The sequence below is a fragment of the Lampetra planeri genome, chromosome 21 (assembly GCF_965212315.1).
Source record: "Lampetra planeri chromosome 21, kcLamPlan1.2.h2, whole genome shotgun sequence".
Taxonomy (NCBI): Eukaryota; Metazoa; Chordata; class Hyperoartia; order Petromyzontiformes; family Petromyzontidae; genus Lampetra; species Lampetra planeri.
Window position 1 is genome coordinate 2,296,715 of NC_136127.1, and position 21,407 is coordinate 2,318,121.

Consider the following 21,407-nt stretch of genomic DNA (forward strand, 5'->3'; position numbering starts at 1 on the left):
AACAATCGTTAGATATATTTATGTACTGTCTTGAAAACTCACGTCTGTAAACTGGCATTTACATCCTAGTCCTGTCCATTTACCATAGTTCTGTTAATTTCCTGCTTTCCATACACGATGCATTGGAATCTACAGATGAAATGTGATTCACAAATGTCAATTCAATTTTTTGGCTGGCCATCGAACAAAGGCGGTCACTGCATCGCAGGCTTTCAGATGAGCTTCTGCGGCCGTCTGGAATGTTCTTTCTTCCAATATTAGGAAGCCACTGGACCTATGCATTTTTAAATCTAGATTGAAAGCTCATTTCTTTAGATCTACTTTTTGTGTTTAGATTGTTGTCCTTCCTCCACGCCTCGGATCCGCGTGGTTGGCTATGTACGGTGCAAAAGAAGTGCAACAAGCATGCGTACATACAGGTGATCATTATGCAGGACTTACATCGCTGAGTTGTTCACCCGTTTTCTTCGCCTGCACCATGTCGGGCGCGTCCACCACCTGAGTGTAATGCAGGAGGTGCTCCTCGTGCCCCTTCTTGTACACCACCTGCGCGTCCGGGCACACAGCCACACGTCGTCAACGTCGATCGGCACAGCGCGATGCACAACGTGTATCGAAACGCAAGCATGCAACAATTCAAATTCGGGACTTATCCCCCGTGCACACGTAGCCACCCATTATCTCCAATTGGAGCGATTGTCTCTCTGGCACCGGCTCGCTCGTGTGCCTCCAAGTATGCTCACTGTTTGTCCCCCCCCCAACACTACCGATACGCCACGGTTGGCGTAGGGGGGAGGGCAGGGGGGAGGCGCCCCCACCAGCTATCAGGGTGATTTTTCTTTACTAAATATGCTCCCCACCTTCATCAACACGAACTGACCAGCATGGTGAAGTAGGGGTAAACAATCCCGCGTAGTATTAACCAGAGGTGTGGACTCGAGTCATGTGACTTGGACTCGAGTCAGACTCGAGTCATGAATTTGATGACTTGCGACTCGACTTGGACTTGCATAACAATGACTTTGTCCCACCTATGAGATGTGGACTCGAGTCATGTGACTTGGACTCGAGTCAGACTCGAGTCATGAATTTGATGACTTGCGACTCGACTTGGACTTGCATAACAATGACTTTGTCCCACCTATGAGATGTGGACTCGAGTCATGTGACTTGGACTCGAGTCAGACTCGAGTCATGAATTTGATGACTTGCGACTCGACTTGGACTTGCATAACAATGACTTTGTCCCACCTCTGGTATTAACACATCATTAGGAGACATTCTTCATCCAGCAGTGGCTTGACAAGGGGCTGTGTGTGTGCACGAGAAGACCCAAGTGGGGAGAGGTTGTGGCCCAGATGAGCTTCTTACATCGCTGAGGGCCTTCTGAGCCTTGGCCACACGCCTGAGCTCAGGGCTGTCAAAGTAGGGGATGCAGCAGCCTCGGTCGAACTCGTAGTCGGCGTGGTAGACTTTCTGTTTGGAGATAACAACGGCGATCATCGTGTTTAGTTCATTGTCCTTCCCCCACACCTCCGATTAGCACAGTTGACTACGTGCGGTGTGAAAGAAGTTCAGCATACAAAGACGTGCACCACTTCCACATCCAATGTACGCGCTCGTTAAATTCAGTCTACGCGATTCCAGAACTCTTAACACTGCGCAAGATGTCGTACGCCCACATATAATTAGCTAATTTATTAAAATGCAACAAAGATGAGAGGGCAAGAACACTTGGCTGTCTTATAGAGTCTAAGGGTGCTTCTGCGATGGATTTACACGATACATTTACAAATATTAATCTGATAAATAGTGTGACATTTCAACATTGGGCTTACAAATGCTGTCACTGGAATTGTGGCGCCTAAACTCTAGAACTGGTTGCCCTTACTTACACATCTTAAAATCTCGACTAAAAAGATATCTGTTTAAACTGTCATTTTCTTTCTTTAATTACTTTCAAGCGTCTTTCTGACTTCTTCTTTCCTCGGTTGATGCTAAACTACTTCCGCCTTTCCATGAGTAGCACCCAAGAGAACGATTGTTTAATGGCGCTTTATAAATCGAAATTAATATTTTGCTTATTAACGCACTCCTTTCAGAGACGGTGGCGCAGCACTCTTGCACGCCCCCTACAAAGCCTCTCCCCCTGGCTTCTCTACGCTCCTCGTATGCCCTCTGACGCACCCCGACCCAGATTTTAGTTTTTTTTGTCTCCGTTGAGGTGTAGCCCAACGATGTCCCCGTGAGCCCGTACACCTGGGCTGGGTACACTGCAGCACCTGGCTTAAGTTGGCGGCGTTCTTGAGGGCCTGCACCATCTCCGGGCAGTCGGAAGGCAGCAGGTAGCGATCTTTCACGTCCTCCCAGCTCTTCTTGTAGAGAACCTGCAGGGCGGTTGGCGAGATTAACGAATAACCCCTCAAGAGTCACAGCAAGCTGCGGTGCCGGCGTCGGGAACGCGCCTCGTTGCAACTCTTGAACCCTCGTCAATTCCGGTTCGATTGTTGCGGCCTCCTGTATCAATTATAACTCAAGTTTAAATAAATATTCTGATGAAATATTCTTATGATACCGGCTGGAAACCGGCTCCTTCAACAAGGTCAGGGGGGGCGGAGGGATTTGAAAAAGGCTGTCTCTGGTGTTTGAACATCTTAACACCTATTTTATTGCCAGAAAGTAATGAAGCCTATTGTTATGTTGTAGATGATGTGAGGTGGTACCACAGACGGCCAATTGGTGGGTGGGGGGATTTTTTAAAATGAGGAACAGCGAATGGGGGCCAAAGGATGGCAGAACAACACGTTGCTGTGGTTGCTACAGAGTGGACAGAGGTTGTGGTTTGTTTAGGGGGTTCTATAGCGGCCCTGATGCCTGTATATTTCGATCGAGATTTGAAGTTTTCGTGACTGCAGGGATCCATACTCTTCGGTTATTTCGGTAAAGTCACGTAGGTAGAAAATAAAATAAATTGTTTCTTGCTGTGGTTGTCCCACCTGATGATGGATGCTTGTGTTGCGACCGAAACGTCGTGATTTAATTTATTTTACGTGACTTTACCGAAAGAACCAAAGAGTATGTATATTTAGAGTTTGCATGTATCTCTCCCCGTGGTCGCGTGGTTTTTTTCTCCGGGTCCTTCGGTTTTTCCCTCCACATTTAGAGACATTCATTGAGATTATTTTGGTGCCATAAATGTCCAAATAATGGGCCACTTTGTTGAGCTGTCATTTGTGCTCAGGGCGCTTCTGAAAAACAAGTTAATACCTCAGTGGGCTTTGCCTGGTAGGATGGGGATGGTTTAGTTTCATTTGTGTGTGTTCGAGTGATTTGTTTACCTTTCTTGTACTTTGCACTACAATCGTATTTTTATACTGTTTGCTGTTGTAACATTCTCACCCACCCCTACAGGATACCTGTGAAAAGAGCTTTATAGCTCATCGGATTCCTCCAGTATAAATACATATTCTGATTCTGACATAGAGTGAGTTTAAATGTACGCTGTAGTTAAAATGAACAGTCGAATTCCCTCCTCCACCTCAGCGAGTAGCTCGGTCAACCTTACAAAGCCTGACTTCATTCCGACTTCCTGGATTCTGCCCTCATGATGGTTGGCACAGTTGCATGGCAAACGCCGAATCGCGTTGCTATAAATGTGGTTGTGAGAATTCTTACTTCAACTTACCGTGCGAGCGGAAACAATGATAACTGAAAAACTAAAACGCATGTACACATCGTGACGATTTCATGTTTTTTTATCTTTTGTCCGGCGTTGGAGGATTTTGCGACATAAGATTTGGCCAGATGTATTATTTGGCTTAATTATTTTTATTGAGATGCAGCGGCTTCGGGAGGATGGAGAAGATTTTCCAAAACGCTGGATAATCACTAAATCATTATTTAAAATATCTTATTTTTGTACATTCTTACATAATGTTACGTATTTAGGTTTTGTGTATATGTTTCTTTTCACTTTTTAATCTGTTAACCACATGTAATTGGCATAAATAAACATAAATTGACGAAAATAAGCATCCTACTTTAAAAAGTTGCTGTATTTACTGAACCGTACTTACCGCTCCAGTCACGAATACTTTGCATGGGTTGATGTATGTGCGTGCAGTATTTCCATTGTTTAAATGTAGTGTGTAATGTAGTGTATATAATATTTGACACTGAAATCAAACAGAGCTACTTTTTTTGTCACACACACACACGGTGCCGATAGCCGGACTGGGTTACAGCCTTTGGATCGGTTTTCGCCGGAACGGTCCCGGACTGCCGTATAATATTGTAAGCAGCAGAATACTCGATGATCGACTGTATTTACTTTCTGAAGTAAAGCTGACACTTCCACGACTGGCTGATTGCGCCATGTCAGATGGCGGTCAGCGAGTTCTCTCACCTTGCTGACCATGGCACTGATCTTCTTCGAATGCTCAATGTCCCACGCCTTCTCGTCCACGTGGCAGTTGCTGATGGTTTTTCTCCCAGCGTCGCGGTATTTCACCTTGCGACCCCACGTTGAATTGGGAGAGAGGGGTGACAGTTAAGAAGCCGTGACATTAAACATTAACAACAACAAAACATAGCCCCTTTCAGTAAGCAGTGGTGGAGTACCTCCCCTTGGACGTGGACCTTGTCGGGCAAAGGATGTGCAAGGTTGACTATGGATACACACTTTCATTTGCTTCTCTTGGCAGTCATGACGCCGCAATGGAGTGCGACAGAGTGGGTAGGAGAAGACTTTATTAATTTCAAGAGGTGATGGTGATCATCAGACTAAATAAAATGTGGCCGGTTGGCTGCGTATGGTGCGAAAGAAGTTCTACATACATACATGCCCAGAACAAGTACATTTTAATACATATATTCAATATAAAAATGTATGAAATACACCATTTCTATTCGAATATTTTTTTTTTTATTTTGAAGTAATGTGGCGCGTTTTAATTCGTCTCGTTCTGAGGGGAATAAACACCAGTAAGATAAATAAAGTAGCCAGCAAATTTGAGAGCGCTGTGCAACTTTACCTTCGTGTTGTCATTTTTATTTGGAGATGTATTTTTCAGTACGATATTTTGAAATTGTAGTTCGATTTAATGCAGCGATCACTGAGTTGCTTTGCTCTATGGAAGTGCAGCGTGCAGCCACAAATTCGGGATTGCTACTAAATGTTAAACATACAAACATGTAAACCCATACAGTTTATCCCCTTTCTTGTACAGGGACATTGAGTTTTCAGGTCCATACGGCGTACAGCCGTTTCAATACGGGCAAAAAAAAGTGTCTAAATGTTTGTGTTTCTCCCTTGTGATGGGACTTTGTAGGATGAACTTTGAGATTCATAAGGGTGCGGGATGACCATTAAGGTCTGAGTTGGTCTGTAATAAGGTAGGGCACTGATAATGGGTTGACAGGTATAAACATCACACTCCAAAAAATAAACTGGGACAGGGTGTCATTGTATAATAATTGTGTAAATGTAGTAAAACCAGTTACCATGAGAGGCACAGGCACATTCTGTCATGTGAGGTTTCCGATTTTCAGTGCTGTATTATAATTACACTTACCAAATTATACAAATTAATTTTACCAGGTAAGGCCCACTGAGCCATACAACTTTGTCAGAAGCGACCTGGCTACAACTGGCAAATCAACGAAGTGGCTTATTGCGTGGAATTTCAAAGCAGCCAAATACTTTAAACGCATGTTTCTAAATGCGGAGGGAAAGATGTGTTATGCACTGGATATTAACAGAGCCTATTCACAATTGGTCACGGGTTCATGGCTGATCGTCTTTTGTTTTAAAAATGCATTTGCCTTACTGGTAGTGCGATATGACTATTATTTTTTCTATAATTATTCTGCTTGTTCACCCTGAGTCACAATGATCCGTCTCCGGAGGGTTCTGCCAAATATTCCACAGTAGAGGGCGATGTTGCTATGTTTATCGAGTAATTTGCAGGCAATGTTTCACCATTCGGGTTGTTTGTCTAATACCAGTTACATGGTGCTCTTTAGGCTATGGGAATAAACCAGAAAACTCCGAAGACACCCATGCAGAACACGGGGAGAACACACAAACTCTACACTCCACACAGTCTGCAGAACACGGGGAGAACACGCAAACTCTACATACACACAGTCTGCAGAACACGTGGAGAACACGCAAACTCCACACTCCACACAGTCTGCAGAACACGGGGAGAACACACAAACTCTACATACACACTCACAGTCTAAAGAACAGGGTGAGAACACACAAACTCTACACACACACAGTCTGCAGAACACGGGGAGAACACACAAACTCTACATACACACAGTCTGCAGAACAGGGTGAGAACACACAAACTCTACATACACACAGTCTGCAGAACAGGGTGAGAACACACAAACTCCACACTCCACACAGTCTGCAGAACAGGGTGAGAACACACAAACTCTACATACACACTCACAGTCTGCAGAACAGGGTGAGAACACACAAACTCTACATACACACAGTCTGCAGAACAGGGTGAGAACACACAAACTCTACATACACACAGTCTGCAGAACACGGGGAGAACACACACACTCTACATACACACAGTCTGCAGAACACGGGGAGAACACACAAACTCTACATACACACAGTCTGCAGAACACGGGGAGAACACACACACTCTACATACACACAGTCTACACAACACGCGGAGAACACGCAAACTCTACATACACACAGTCTGCAGAACAGGGGGAGAACATGCAAACTCTACACTCCACACAGTCTGCAGAACAGGGGGAGAACATGCAAACTCTACATACACACAGTCTACACAACACGCGGAGAACACGCAAACTCCACACTCCACACAGTCTGCAGAACAGGGGGAGAACATGCAAACTCTACATACACACAGTCTGCAGAACACGGGAAGAACACACACACTCTACATACACACAGTCTGCAGAACACGGGGAGAACATGCAAACTCTACATACACAGTCTACACAACACGCGGAGAACACGCAAACTCCACACTCCACACAGTCTGCAGAACAGGGGGAGAACACTCAAACTCTACATACACACAGTCTGCAGAACACGGGGAGAACACGCAAACTCTACATACACACAGTCTACAGAACACGGGGAGAACACGCAAACTCCACACTCCACACAGTTTGCAGAACACGGAGAGAACACACAAACTCCACACTCCACAGTCTGCAGAACAGGGGGAGAACACGCAAACTCTACATACACACTCACAGTCTGCAGAATACGGGGAGAACACATAAACTCCACACTCCACAGTCTGCAGAACAGGGTGAGAACACACAAACTCCACACACACACTCACAGTCTGCAGAACAGGGGGAGAACACACAAACTCTACATACATACACTCACAGTCTGCAGAACACGGAGAGAACACACAAACTCCACACTCCACAGTCTGCAGAACAGGGGGAGAACACGCACACTCTACATACACACTCACAGTCTGCAGAATACGGGGAGAACACATAAACTCCACACTCCACAGTCTGCAGAACAGGGTGAGAACACACAAACTCTACATACACACTCACAGTCTGCAGAACAGGGGGGAGAACACACAAACTCCACACACACACTCACAGTCTGCAGAACAGGGGGAGAACACACACACTCTACACACACACACTCACAGTCTGCAGACCAGGGGGGAGAACATACAAACTCCACACACACACTCACAGTCTGCAAAACAGGGGGAGAACACACAAACTCCACACACACACACTCACAGTCTGCAGAACAGGGGGGAGAACACACAAACTCCACACACACACTCACAGTCTGCAGAACAGGGGGAGAACACACACACTCTACATACATACACTCACAGTCTGCATAACAGGGGAAGAACACACAAACTCTACACACACACACTCACAGTCTGCAGAACAGGGGGGAGAACACACAAACTCTACATACATACACTCACAGTCTGCAGAACACGGAGAGAACACACAAACTCCACACTCCACAGTCTGCAGAACAGGGGGGAGAACACACAAACTCCACACACACACTCACAGTCTGCAGAACAGGGGGAGAACACACACACTCTACACACACACACTCACAGTCTGCAGAACAGGGGGGAGAACATACAAACTCCACACACACACTCACAGTCTGCAAAACAGGGGGAGAACACACAAACTCCACACACACACACTCACAGTCTGCAGAACAGGGGGGAGAACACACAAACTCCACACACACACTCACAGTCTGCAGAACAGGGGGAGAACACACACACTCTACATACATACACTCACAGTCTGCATAACAGGGGAAGAACACACAAACTCTACACACACACACTCACAGTCTGCAGAACAGGGGGGAGAACACACAAACTCTACATACATACACTCACAGTCTGCAGAACACGGAGAGAACACACAAACTCCACACTCCACAGTCTGCAGAACAGGGGGGAGAACACACAAACTCCACACACACACTCACAGTCTGCAGAACAGGGGGAGAACACACACACTCTACACACACACACTCACAGTCTGCAGAACAGGGGGGAGAACATACAAACTCCACACACACACTCACAGTCTGCAAAACAGGGGGAGAACACACAAACTCCACACACACACACTCACAGTCTGCAGAACAGGGGGGAGAACACACAAACTCCACACACACACTCACAGTCTGCAGAACAGGGGGAGAACACACACACTCTACATACATACACTCACAGTCTGCATAACAGGGGGAGAACACACAAACTCTACACACACACACTCACAGTCTGCAGAACAGGGGGGAGAACACACAAACTCCACATACATACACTCACAGTCTGCAGAACAGGGGGGAGAACACACAAACTCTACATACATACACTCACAGTCTGCAGAACACGGAGAGAACACACAAACTCCACACTCCACAGTCTGCAGAACAGGGGGGAGAACACACAAACTCCACACACACACTCACAGTCTGCAGAACAGGGGGAGAACACACACACTCTACACACACACACTCACAGTCTGCAGAACAGGGGGGAGAACATACAAACTCCACACACACACTCACAGTCTGCAAAACAGGGGGAGAACACACAAACTCCACACACACACACTCACAGTCTGCAGAACAGGGGGGAGAACACACAAACTCCACACACACACTCACAGTCTGCAGAACAGGGGGAGAACACACACACTCTACATACATACACTCACAGTCTGCATAACAGGGGGAGAACACACAAACTCTACACACACACACTCACAGTCTGCAGAACAGGGGGGAGAACACACAAACTCCACATACATACACTCACAGTCTGCAGAACAGGGGGGAGAACACACAAACTCTACATACATACACTCACAGTCTGCAGAACAGGGGGGAGAACATACAAACTCCACACACTCACTCACAATCTTCAGAACTGGGGAGAAACGTACAAACTCCACATGGCAAGGTGCCAAGGGTCATGAATCAAACTAAGACACTTTCGGCCGTAATGCACAAGTGTCCCCAATGCACCACCTTTCCGCCCAATTCCTTCCACATTTTCTTTTGAATTGCGTCTCTTTGCTGCGCCGCTCACGTTTCCATCATGTCGCGCTGCGTTCGCGCCACGTACCTCGCTCAAAATGTCCTGCGCCTTCTTGCAGATGTTCTGCCTCGGTGTTTCCGACATCGTGGTGTAGCCCTTGGGCTGGTGATTCTTCAGCGCCTCCTTGTATTTCACCTGCGCCAGGCAAACACCCACCGAAGAAACCGGCACTCCGTGGTGATTGTGGGAGCGTGTTATTGCGCATTATCGTCCAGCACCTACCGATTGGCACAGTCTGGCTACATACGGCGCGAAAGAAGTTCAACGTACAGACGTACGTACATTGTCAGAACCACGTGTGGTAACATGGAGCATTGCACTCTCACAATGCACACCAACTAATTTCTTTGGAACAGTTTTTTTGCGCTTAGTTGGCTGTCCTTCCCCCACACCTCTGATTAGCGCGTTTGCCTACATACGGTGGCGGTGGTGCGAAAGAAGTTCAATGTACATATCGTACTGTACCCGTGACTGATTTCATCGCTCCGTCTCTGTGGTGCACGTCCCCTTGGCTGTGCTCTCTCCTTTGTTTGGAATTCCGTCGTTCAGACTTCACCATGAGCCATCACCCCCTTGTTTGCGACGTTGTCCTGCCCAAGCCCGTTTACTTGTATTCTCAGTTAAAACGATGTCATCCCAACGTGTCCCTCTTTCTGTCTCTCTAATTCTAAGCGTGCGTCTTTCTGTGTGATTCAGTGACAGTATTCGTTAACGTGACATCAACTAAAGAATAATGCACTAACTTGTTAAAGTTGCGTTTATTACGAAATGCATTGCAATTAATACAAGGAAGTCAGCTTGAGAAATGCCTCCGTAAAAATATAATTATTTTTTATATGAATTATCCAAATTAGTGCCAAAGTAAGGCAGAGGAAAGTTTTCTTTAAAAAAATCGGTATCCGTTAGTTTATCTATTCATGTACCTCGAGGCCTCGTTATGGAAAATAACTGAAACACTGTTGAAACTTCTCGCGGTTAAAAACATAGCAGCAGAATTATAGGCTGAAATAATACGTTTCTGATAGCGTTTTTAATACTCAAAATTACTTTGTGATAACGAAGTCTTGCAAATTAATGGTAATCTTTCTTAAAACACCCATTGTGTAATGCCCCCTTTATTCATCTTCAGGAGAAAAAGCGCTTTATTGGTTGGTATGTTGAGGTCTGCTATAGCCACGAGAAGGCTTCAGGAAAGAGTTGGTGGAGTTGTCTTCTTCCTCCACGTGCAGACTACAGTGGTTTACTACGCGGTCCACAGTTTGTTTCTGCATGGCCACAATCGCAACGACTGCGGCTTGCATTTTTCACTTTCTATTCATAAAGGGGACGTGCGCATCGACCCGTTGTTGTTCCGATGTGGTTGATGGTTCCATCGGTGTCTCCGAGGATTGTCGAAGCGTGGGGCGTCTAATTAAATTTGCGGAATCCCGCCAGTGTCCCCTTGCTTCAACGTATACACCTGCCACCGTGGCCATCAGCCGTGGTTACGTGGGCACGCGGTGTTACCTCGCTGAAGAGGTCCAGCATCTTCTTGCTGTGAGCCAGGTAGGGCGTCATGAACTTGCTGGTGTCCACCTTGTGCTTCTTCCTCACCTTACGGTGGACTAGGCCGGAGGGGTGAAGCTGAGGTATGCTCTGCAGAGACGACAACAACAACACACGCACGCACAGGACGGTTCAGTGTTAGCAATCACCGCATATAGTGCTCGTGTAGTTATTTAAGTTGTAATATATTTGACGGTAATTCAAATAAGGAAAGCTTCCGATGTGTGAAGACTCATTTTCGGGAAGTGCTCAGATCCAGTTGGTGGCCCTGAGCCAGTGGTGACGAGATGTTCACTACCTCGCCTGCTATACAGGAGGTCGTGGAGTTGATCCCGACCCTGGCGCCTGCTGTATATTTGGAGTTTGCATGTCTCTCTCGCAGTGGTGGCGTGGATTTTTTTTCCAGGTCCTCCGGTTTTTCCCTTCACATTATAATCAGCAACGCGTTTAGAGTATTTGGTTGCGAGACATTTCCACGCGATAAGCCACTTCGTTGAGTTACCCTTTGTGATAGTCAGGTCGCTTATGAAAAATAACTATATAGCTCAGTGGGCCTTACCTTGTAAAAATAAATAATAAATGTCGTTTATGTAGGTTAGCCTAAATTCAACATTCTTGTGGCAGGAGACAGTCCCTTCATAGGGAAACTATCGTTGATAATACAGATAGTTTTTGGGGGCTAGATCGCATATCTAACCCGATTTGACAAAAAAAACCTGTATTATGGATGATATTGGTCGCGAAAGCCTACGCGTTTAACAAACTACCGTTTTCTTCACAACAGTGGTCATCAGTTTCTCAATTGACATGGAACGAAGAGTCATCGAGTCAACGGCAAGCAGGATTGTTCTTCAGGACCTGCAGGATCTGAGTTGTGCGATGTACTTCTACGTGACTTACCTTGATAATGTACAGGCGATTAATTGTTCCATGTCAACGTGTAACAATAACGATTATAATAATGTGTTGTGAATATTATAGCACTATACACCGGGGCATCTCAGAGCGCTTTAAGGAGCATTTCGTCTCAACTCATTTTGAAAGTAATAAAGGTTATTTGAATTTGTTGACAATTTTGGCAAATTGGCTGAATGAAGCCGGTTGTAATCACCAGGGAAACATCGTAATCAAATTGCCAATGTAGTGGGTTTACTCTTCTACACACCGGTGTTCTGTAGTTGCAACTAATTGGCACGTTTTGTTTACGTGACAAACCTAATTCAAAGGCTGTGCTGGGTGGTTGTGGGTTGCTGATAGGAAAAAAAGCAGCAAAATAAATATAATAAAATATTCCCTCCGCATTTCCCTACAGCTCCTATCCTCCAGCTCTGCGTCAGTCCCGTCCACTTTGTTCAAGCCCCCGCGGTGTGCCGCGGATTTTGGGAGCAGACCGCCAATAGTCTGTGAATTTCAGGGATTTGCGAATTATTGGATTGCGGATGATTGGAATTCTGCTGTTGATTATCCAACAGGTGATTGAGTCAATCGTTGAAAGGCTGGGTGAATGTGTGTGTCAACACGTCTGCCTGCCACACTGGAGGTCGATGGCCGCTCACGGCCAACAAACAGTGACGTTAACTGAACCGGTCTTGGGTCTCCCCTACGCCGACTCAGCCTCAAATGAGTACCTTGCACAGTGTGTAAACATCGCCACTCGAGAGACAAAGACGGCCGGGTGTGGAGCTGGCCACCCACCCCGCCGTGTGACGCTCCGGCCTTCATAGGTGCTCGCTAACAACACTTGCCCCTATAGTCTATTAACACCACACGGGGGATATGTGTATTTGCCTTGTCTGCCGCACGATCTCGAGATCAGTCAACAAGTGTATCGAGAGGGAACGAGAATACTGAATGTACAGGTGCTCAGGCCAGCCAGCTGGTGCACATGCCAGCGAGCAAGGCGTGCAAGTCAAGTGGTGCGTCGGTCAGTATTGCTGAAAATAGCTTTGACAAAATCACCGCGGCCAGCGGGGGTCCATATCAGTAGAGCACATTCCGTCTCCATTAACCCGCCAGCCCCATGGTTGCACGCTTGGTACAACGGTTTAATAATATATCCCATTCAACAATATTTGGCACAGACGTAAAGGACTGTATACAATAGTGCAGCGAAGGACAATACCAGCGCAATGTGCTTCTCCGCTGTTAAATCACTATATTGCACTCGATATTTCACACAATGGGAAGATGATATTCTGGAATAAATACGTGAATTCTCTACTCAAAAAGTGAGGTTACCTCTGATGTAGTAAACGTTATGGTTTACTTTAGCCTTACGAGGGGATTATAAAGCAGTCATCTGACTTACAACTTCTGACCCATCCATCCTGGACATCTGTAAAAAAGAGCTTCATAGCTCATCGGATTTCTCCTGCAGTCTAAATACAGATTCTGATGATACTGAACTTCACCCTCAGTGAATAAGTTTCAGGCCATGCAGTGGACACAGCTGTGAGGTGTGTTGCTCCATCCCCAGAGTACTGGGTGAGATTGGTGTGTACCTGCAGTTCACAGTAGTAACGTGTGGTGGCATTCACGTGCTTGCTGTAATACCAACATATACATAATTTGACCTGCTGATTAAATCAGTTTCATTTATTGCCATTGGGATGTCTTAGATTGCAATGACGATCTGTAAAACTTGACAGCAAAAAATTTAAAACTTATGCGATTGAGTAAAATGTACTTCCAATTTTCAGATAAATAATAATAAACTTGATGTGACTGCATTCTTCGGTTAGATGAGCACGTGACCTTTCTTAAAAACAATGCGCTTACTTGAAAGCATTAATGCATTTTCTCTGCCCATCCTTTCTGTCTGTAACATTGGGTCGTGGCAACTCTCACAAAGAGAGTCCAACGTCAATGCCATTCGAGGCGTAGGGTAGACAAAACCGAACAAATTGATTAAAAGGTTCACCAACTCCTGTCAATAGAATAAAACGAGAATCGGTAACACTTCTTGGCCAATGTGATGACATCACACGCCATGCACGCAGCCATGACGTAATCAAAAACCGGAGGACCCTGAGAAAAATCCACTCGACCGCAGGGAGAATATGCAAACTCCAAATATACAGCAGGCGTCAGGGTCAAGATGGAACCCACGACCTCCTGTTTACCAGGCGAGGTAGTTAACATCTCGCCACTACGGCGCCCCACCCACGTGATATCACTGGTTAGCATAAACAGTTTTCTTGTTGCCATTAAGTTAGCGGGAGGGCCACGATAACTCGAGTCAAGACGTTCCACCAATATGAATAAAATGTCAGGATAAAGTGGCGTTGCTAATTATTACCAAGAAGTATACCCTTGGTTCCAATTCTTCGAATCGTTTTGCATTAAATTTCGATGTAAAGCTTTGGTGACTGCAGGGATTCATATTCTTGGTTCTTTGGGTATTGTTTTATTTTTTATTATTTCCCTTCTACGTGACTTTACCAAAAGAACCAAAAATACGTTTTGTATTAGTTTATACTCGCAGAAATAAGTCTATAACGTCAGTGTTAAAATAAATGGAGAGTTCCTCATCTCTCTCTCCTAACTTTGCAGGATGTACTACATCAATCTGTAAGCGGCATATTTCTCTGATCCGCAATCTTCCTACCCCTCCTGTTGCGGAGACTATTCTGTTCTTCTGTGACTTCTTTGTTTTGCCGGATGTAACTCTCCTGCATTACCTCCCCACCATAAAACAACAGTCTCATTTGCCATTGCCAGACTTGTCACGCTCCCTCAAACAAGATCACATCTCACCAAATATGAAAAATCCCGTCATGGCTCCCAGATCCATTTTACTAGCAGTAGCATTCGTCACAATATTGCTCGTACTGCTTTTAAAGTCTTAAACAGGCTGACCTTTCTCATATTATACTGTTGGGGACATTGCTCTCGCTACCAATGCCTATAGGCAAATGTTCAAGGTCACCCTTGTAATTCCTGGACAAACCGCGCTTCAGGTGGTCTCCCCTCATAGTCAAGGCCTCAGCCACGCCACAACTCCCACAGGCATGGGTAGGCAAACCCGCAAAGAGTCACTCACTTCGTCGTTGCACAGCTGCTGAGGGTGATGCCCCCCCCCCCCCCCCCACAGTGTAATGCTACCCTGTGGGGTCTACCTCTACTCATGGTTGGCCACGTACGGTGCAAAAGAAGTTCAACATACACTACAGACAAATGCTGGCATAACCTGAACCCTGCCAGGGGCACTGAAGTGTTATCTGAAGAGGACCTGGGAGGTCAGGAGGTCGGCACAACCCTTCTGCCTGTACGGCTCCAGGTGCCGAGGGGGGAAGACAACTTTCAACTAAAAATCCCGGCCACCAACGTGGCTAAGAGCCTGCTCTGGATCTATCCGCACTCACTTGTAGTCTCATTATGAGCCGCAGCTCAAGATAATACTGCGTGGGAGATACGGTATGTGTATGTATATAATTAATGACGATGACCTTCAGTGAATTTTGAGATCGCCATGACCAACACTTGATGCCACTATTACCTCATTGCTGTGGTAATGATTTCACTCAAGGTAATACGATTGTGGTAAATGTATTCTCGGCTGCGCGTTGTTTTTTTTACTTCCAGATCCAGCAGAGACCTCGTAATTAGCGGCACTCGCTGAGTTAATCACTGTAAAGCCCCTAGACAGTGAGCACATCGGTTTCCAGGGAATAAATATATTCAAACAATTGCCACTAGCAGTTAATTATGATCATTCCCTGTAGTCGTGCCATTAATTAGCCTACGTTTATTTTGCCACTTGCAAATCGTGTGAACAAAACGCAATCAACCGTCTGCGAGATCTTAACTGCGGAAAAAACCCGAGCAATTTCGCCCAATCTTAATGCACTCTCTCGGGCACACGACTGGGCTACAGGGAACTTTTCAAGTGGCAGCGGCGCGGCGTGATCTATCTCGAGCCTTCCGTAACATTCCCGGAATGCTGAGGCATGGCGTGACATCGGGCAAGCGCTCGGCTGGCTCCAAGTGCTGCCGATGTCAGCAGTCACGAACAACCTGGCCTGCTCCCAACATGTACAAGACAAGCGGCCACCCACTCCCGTACCCGTTTTCTTTACCTCCCACCCACCCCACCACCATTCCCCGTCTCCAACTCCTCCAACTTTAGTCGGTGAGACATTTATCTCAGGCCGCACACAGTCCTGACAACAAGGCGGGCATGGCCAGGGGGGGTTACAAGCAGCGCGGCCGCTCTGGTGATCGCGACATCCTCTCGCAGGACTCGATGGCCGAGTGCGCTGTTGAACAACACCAAGCCAAGTGTCAGCAAAGCCCCCAGTTCTTTCCCTGTTTCTAGGCCTCGCGGAGTGCGAGCTGTAAAGGGATAACATGAATCCGGCGACAGAATAAATGATAAGTTACGTGAATGTTTTAGGCCCATATACGTAAGCAATTGCGCGTGGCTTTGCCCGTAATTATGAGGAATAATGGAAGGGAAACCCACGTGTTTTTAACGATGCAATTGCTCGATTAAACGGGAATCGACCGATTTATTTTACGATGCAAAGCTTGATCCATGCTCGAACACATAGGCACATGTTTTCAAAATATCATAGCCATGTTTGATACATGCTTGGACGTATGTGTTCAGGTATTGATCAAGCATGAGTAAAGCTGGTGTTCGAGCATGCATCAATCATTGATCAAGCTGTGGTATTTTGAATACCTGTATGTATGTGTTCGAGCATTGGTCAAGCTGTGATATTTTTAATAAAAACATTTTTAAATCCTTGATATTAAGTTCACTTGCTTGCTTGCTTAGGACCGTGCAAATCTTTCGGTCGTTTTTTAAACCACTTCCCGTGATCCAATCGAGCTGACATTTTCCACACAGACTCGTTGTGTGTGACAATTAATGTTCGTGAAAAATAATTTCCAAAATTTTACACTTTTTAGGACAAAAATATTATATTTAATTACCAATTGCTTAATGCTGCCATGCAATCATCTGACCCATAGGTGGCAGCCATCTCAAGCCAGAGGACGAGAGGACTCTAGCCGCCACGCATATAAAGGATTTATAGTGAAAAACTTTGTTTTTACGGGTTATACTTGTTTTATCGTTAAAGTGATTGTTGTCACCCGATTTCTGGATATAAACACACAATTTGTGGATCGAAAAAGCCCTATATTAGGCCACAACCTTGAGGCTGAGTTTCCTCCCTCCTCATTAACATAATTGACAATTCATTCTGTCGCGGATTAATTTTATCCTGTAACAGCCGCGAGCTTCATGAATAATGTGGCTTCCAGCAAGTGCCGAGGGGTTTGTTTTGCATGCCAGTGGTCACGAGTCCTGCTGGAGGCACACAGTTGACGCTCTCCGTGACCCCCAAAGTTTACATTCGACCATGAATGTGACAATTGTATTGGCCAATGGCAATTCACATGAGTTCTAAAGAACATTACTCGAATGGCCGTACACTAACAAAGCCACGTCTGCCACGTGATGGTTAATGTGTGTAATTAAACAACGCACGGTTAACGGTTACAATGTTGTGGATGTCTGTAAAATATATATAAATACGGTACAATGTTGTAAACTATCATTCTAAATGCCGTTAAACGTCTTCAAATGTCCTTTGAAGAAACGCCCAGGAAAAATGATGTCTACTTTTCTCGAGTGCTTGCCTGCTGTGGGACATGTGTCCAAGGTGGCACTTTATGTAAACAAAAGAGAGTAGAAAAAAACAGTACAGTACATAATCACTACCAGCAGGAGCATCACCTTGATCATCATTTTAAGTGCCAGTCATTTTCATCGCCTTCCCAGTTATCAACCGAACCCACCATCCATCTGGACTCCGTAAAAATACACGGCCCTACTTTGTGGGAAGTAAGAATATGGTGACGGTTTTTTTTCTTCCAAGAATAGAATGCCTCCACTTTAGATATATTTGGAATTTTCACCATCGGCTCCGGGCCACCAATGTGAAAATCACCCCCAGTGCAGGGAGCAGATGCTTTGACTTTGATTTATTAGAGCTGAAGCATAGACGTATGTATAGGCATGTATGTTGAACTTCTTCCGCACCGTCCGTAGCCAACTGTGCCAATCGGATGGATGCACCTGGGCTATCAGTACAGAGGCAACTGATTCCGTAACGCATGTAGCGACATAAATAGTGGCGAGTCACGATAATCCTCCGTGTGCAGTTCATTTGAGTGGTGCATTGGTTGGTGTGCACTGCACTATCCACCCAGTGACCTGAATTGGATTCCTCGCCACGGCTAAAATCAGTGGTATGTGATATCTGAACGGGTCCTGCCCCCTCCAACCACCCCCCCCCCTCTTTGCCAACTCGCATGGTGAAGTATGGTCAAACAACCCCCTCGACGGCCATGGCGTGGGAAGGTCTTCATGGAGCAGAAGATTTGCTCAAAAGTTAAAGACGTAAATATATGTTCGTGTAATTGCAGACCTGCTACGTATTTAAACTTTGAATTTGGCGCGGTATAAATCGTGTTTTCAGCATTGACCTTGACTTTTTTTAATATACGGTAGTTTTAAATGTTTAGATTTGTTTACGTGCAAGTCTGTGTCCATTAATAAATCTCTTCTTTTTGGCTAAACCTCATATATGTCATGAATGTTGTTCAAAATACAGCAGAGTAATAATGATATTTTTTTCTGCCAAATACAGGTTATACTGACACTCACCACTTTTCTCACTTGATGTGTCACCGGATCTTCAACAATCACCTCCACCACCTCTTCCACCACCTCTTCCTCTTCCTCCTCTTCCTCCTCCTCTTCTTCCTCTTCTACCTCCTCCTCGTACTCTTCATATTCCACCACCTCTTCGTACACCACCGTGGTGGACGTCATGGCCACACGGGCCCGAGGGCACGAACAATGCCCTGCCTCAAAGAGATGGCAAAGCGTGCACACCACCGCCGCAGCGCTGCGTGAGGTCTCGCTGCACCGATGCAAAGGCCGCTCACGGGGATTTGCCCCGTGTGACATTTACACACAACCGCGTCGAGTTCCGTCAACCGTTTTTCAAGCACGATATGCCTGAAATTTGCCATTAAATCCCATGTAATCAATGTAGAATTCACGTATACATTTCGACCAATTTTATCTCCAAGCAATAACCAATCACTCTCAAAGATATTGGAGGGCATCTGGGCGCACACTTTAGGGGCATTTACAAAACTGAATAAGTTGCCATTGTACAATGTCAAGGGCGTGCTTACGCGAAACATATAACGGAAAGTGCAAAACTGGCACCTCATATATACAAACACAGTATTTTCAAACCCTCAAAATACTTTAACACAACCGAACGCGTGTAAGCTATTGCACGCACGCTATTGCACACAAATACCGCGTCAACATTGTACACCCACCTCACAAAGGCAGTGGATTTTAATGAGCACAGAGAGCGTGGAGATTTTAAGGAAACACCGGCCGTTACGAACAGCTGCAATCGCCGGGAAATATTACAAGAGACGCTCTTTGATTTTTAAAGAGAACATAAATAGAACACAACGGACCGCATGCGTCTGCGCTGCGAGGATATGGCTCTGGAAAGAATGGAGGGTGGAGAATACCTTACCCTAAAATGGGGCGCGATTGGCACCCTGCAACGGTCGCAACCGCCTCTCGTCCCCCTTCAGCCACCAAATATCCGCCGCTGTGGTTTTAATACAACAAAAATTGACCTTGAATAGGACAACGGCAACAGCAACACATCGTTTTTTTTTCTTTTCGTAACTGAAATGCGGTAGCTTTGACAAGGTTTTTTTTCTCTCTCTTTGCCTCCCACTAGCGCGAGAGGAGGAGGTGGTAAGAAGTAAATGGTCCCCCGGTCAACCCTGGGGGGAGAGAGTCGGGGTGGGTGGGTGGGGTGAGGGTGGGTGGGTGGGTGGGGTGAGGGACGTGCATTTTGTCCGAAGGGACGTCACCCCCTTCCCCTATGCGGGCATGGCAGCTGTCCCTGCTGACTCAAGCGCGTCTATTTTGTTTGACCCGAGCGGGGCGTCGCGTCCCCATTGGTGCACGCCGGCTGGGAGGGCCTCCCAAGGCCTTGCCGGGAGAGCGTGACGGCACCCCTGGCCCTCCGCGTATAAATAGATTGTGAAGTCTCACCAGATTTTTTTTTTCGCTCTCCCAAATTTATTTGAAGGATTAAAATTAGGCGTCGTTGAAGGCGCGACTCAGCGGTCCTACTTTTCTGTTACGGGAGAAACTCGTTCATCGAGGAACGTTGAACAATCTATATTATTTTGCATCGTCAAAGTATCAAGGAAAATCCGTGTTCTCTTCGCAGAGCATTGCCCGATAAAAAAAATTAAAAATTGTTTTTATCGGTTTTCAAAACGCAGCTGATAAAAAAGTACATTAATCAATTTACTCATTGACTACATCAATATCGCAACCACCGCGTGAGGAAGGAGGCATTTAAAGAAAACAGACTTACCTTTGTGCAGAACAAGAGCCGCCTGGTTTCCAAACTCCCGACAGAGACAACCCCGGAGACTGCGTCTACCACAGACCCATGTATCTCCGTCCGCAGGGAGGGGGGGGGGACACGCGTCCCAGCCACACGAATACCGCGCTCTCGTTACGCGGTCCTATTAATACAAAACCACTCTGATTGGTCAGCAGCGAGCCCAAGGGAAAATGTTAAGTGGTGTAGAGGCGAGTGTTGGAAGATTAATCTAAATTGGGGACATGAGGCGGGTGGCTGGGTGGGCAGTTGGGTGGGTGGGTGGTGATGGTGGTGGGGGGGTGTTGGAGAAAGGACGACCGTGTACCCAGTTCTGAAAGCAGCCGTTAAGCCACCGGAGGAGGCTGGGATCGGAAAACACGAGGTTCCGACAAACCCCAACAGCACAGAGGGGCTTCCAAGCATCAACGCGAGTAGCCCTCTGTGCCCGTGAGCATTCTCGAATGAACACGGCTGCTGATGTTTGGGAGAGCGCCTCCGTCAACTGGGGGGTACCGTCACGGGACAAAGTTTAACGCGACGCCAAATTGTTCACTCAGCGCTCGCGTGAGACTTCTCTCCTGAGGTTGTCCGCTTTCTCAAAACACTCTCAGTGCTGAGAAGCGAGATGTTCGGCGGCGAGGAGAGCGTCTCGCTAACAAAACGTGCCGTGTTTGAGCGATGTGCGATGGGGGTTTTCTTTCCCCCAGTCAAAATAAAACTTCAACCACCGCAATTAAATGCACCCCAAGCTGACGAAGACGACGAC

The 21,407-nt window shown here is 46.3% G+C and overlaps 1 protein-coding gene across 1 annotated transcript in view; it reads right to left on the reverse strand.

The window, feature by feature from the left end:
- NEB (nebulin) overlaps positions 1 to 20,042 on the reverse strand; it is a 212,268-nt gene extending 192,226 nt beyond the window's left edge. Inside the window, exons 1-8 of the mRNA XM_078603725.1 lie at positions 19,766 to 20,042; positions 18,865 to 19,064; positions 11,145 to 11,273; positions 9,666 to 9,773; positions 4,406 to 4,510; positions 2,283 to 2,387; positions 1,372 to 1,476; positions 442 to 546 (exon numbers count right to left, since the gene is read on the reverse strand). Coding sequence (XP_078459851.1) covers positions 442 to 546; positions 1,372 to 1,476; positions 2,283 to 2,387; positions 4,406 to 4,510; positions 9,666 to 9,773; positions 11,145 to 11,273; positions 18,865 to 19,032 — 825 coding nt within the window. The 5' untranslated portion in view covers positions 19,033 to 19,064; positions 19,766 to 20,042. The remainder of the gene's footprint in view (positions 1 to 441; positions 547 to 1,371; positions 1,477 to 2,282; positions 2,388 to 4,405; positions 4,511 to 9,665; positions 9,774 to 11,144; positions 11,274 to 18,864; positions 19,065 to 19,765) is intronic.
- Positions 20,043 to 21,407: the final 1,365 nt, after the last annotated feature.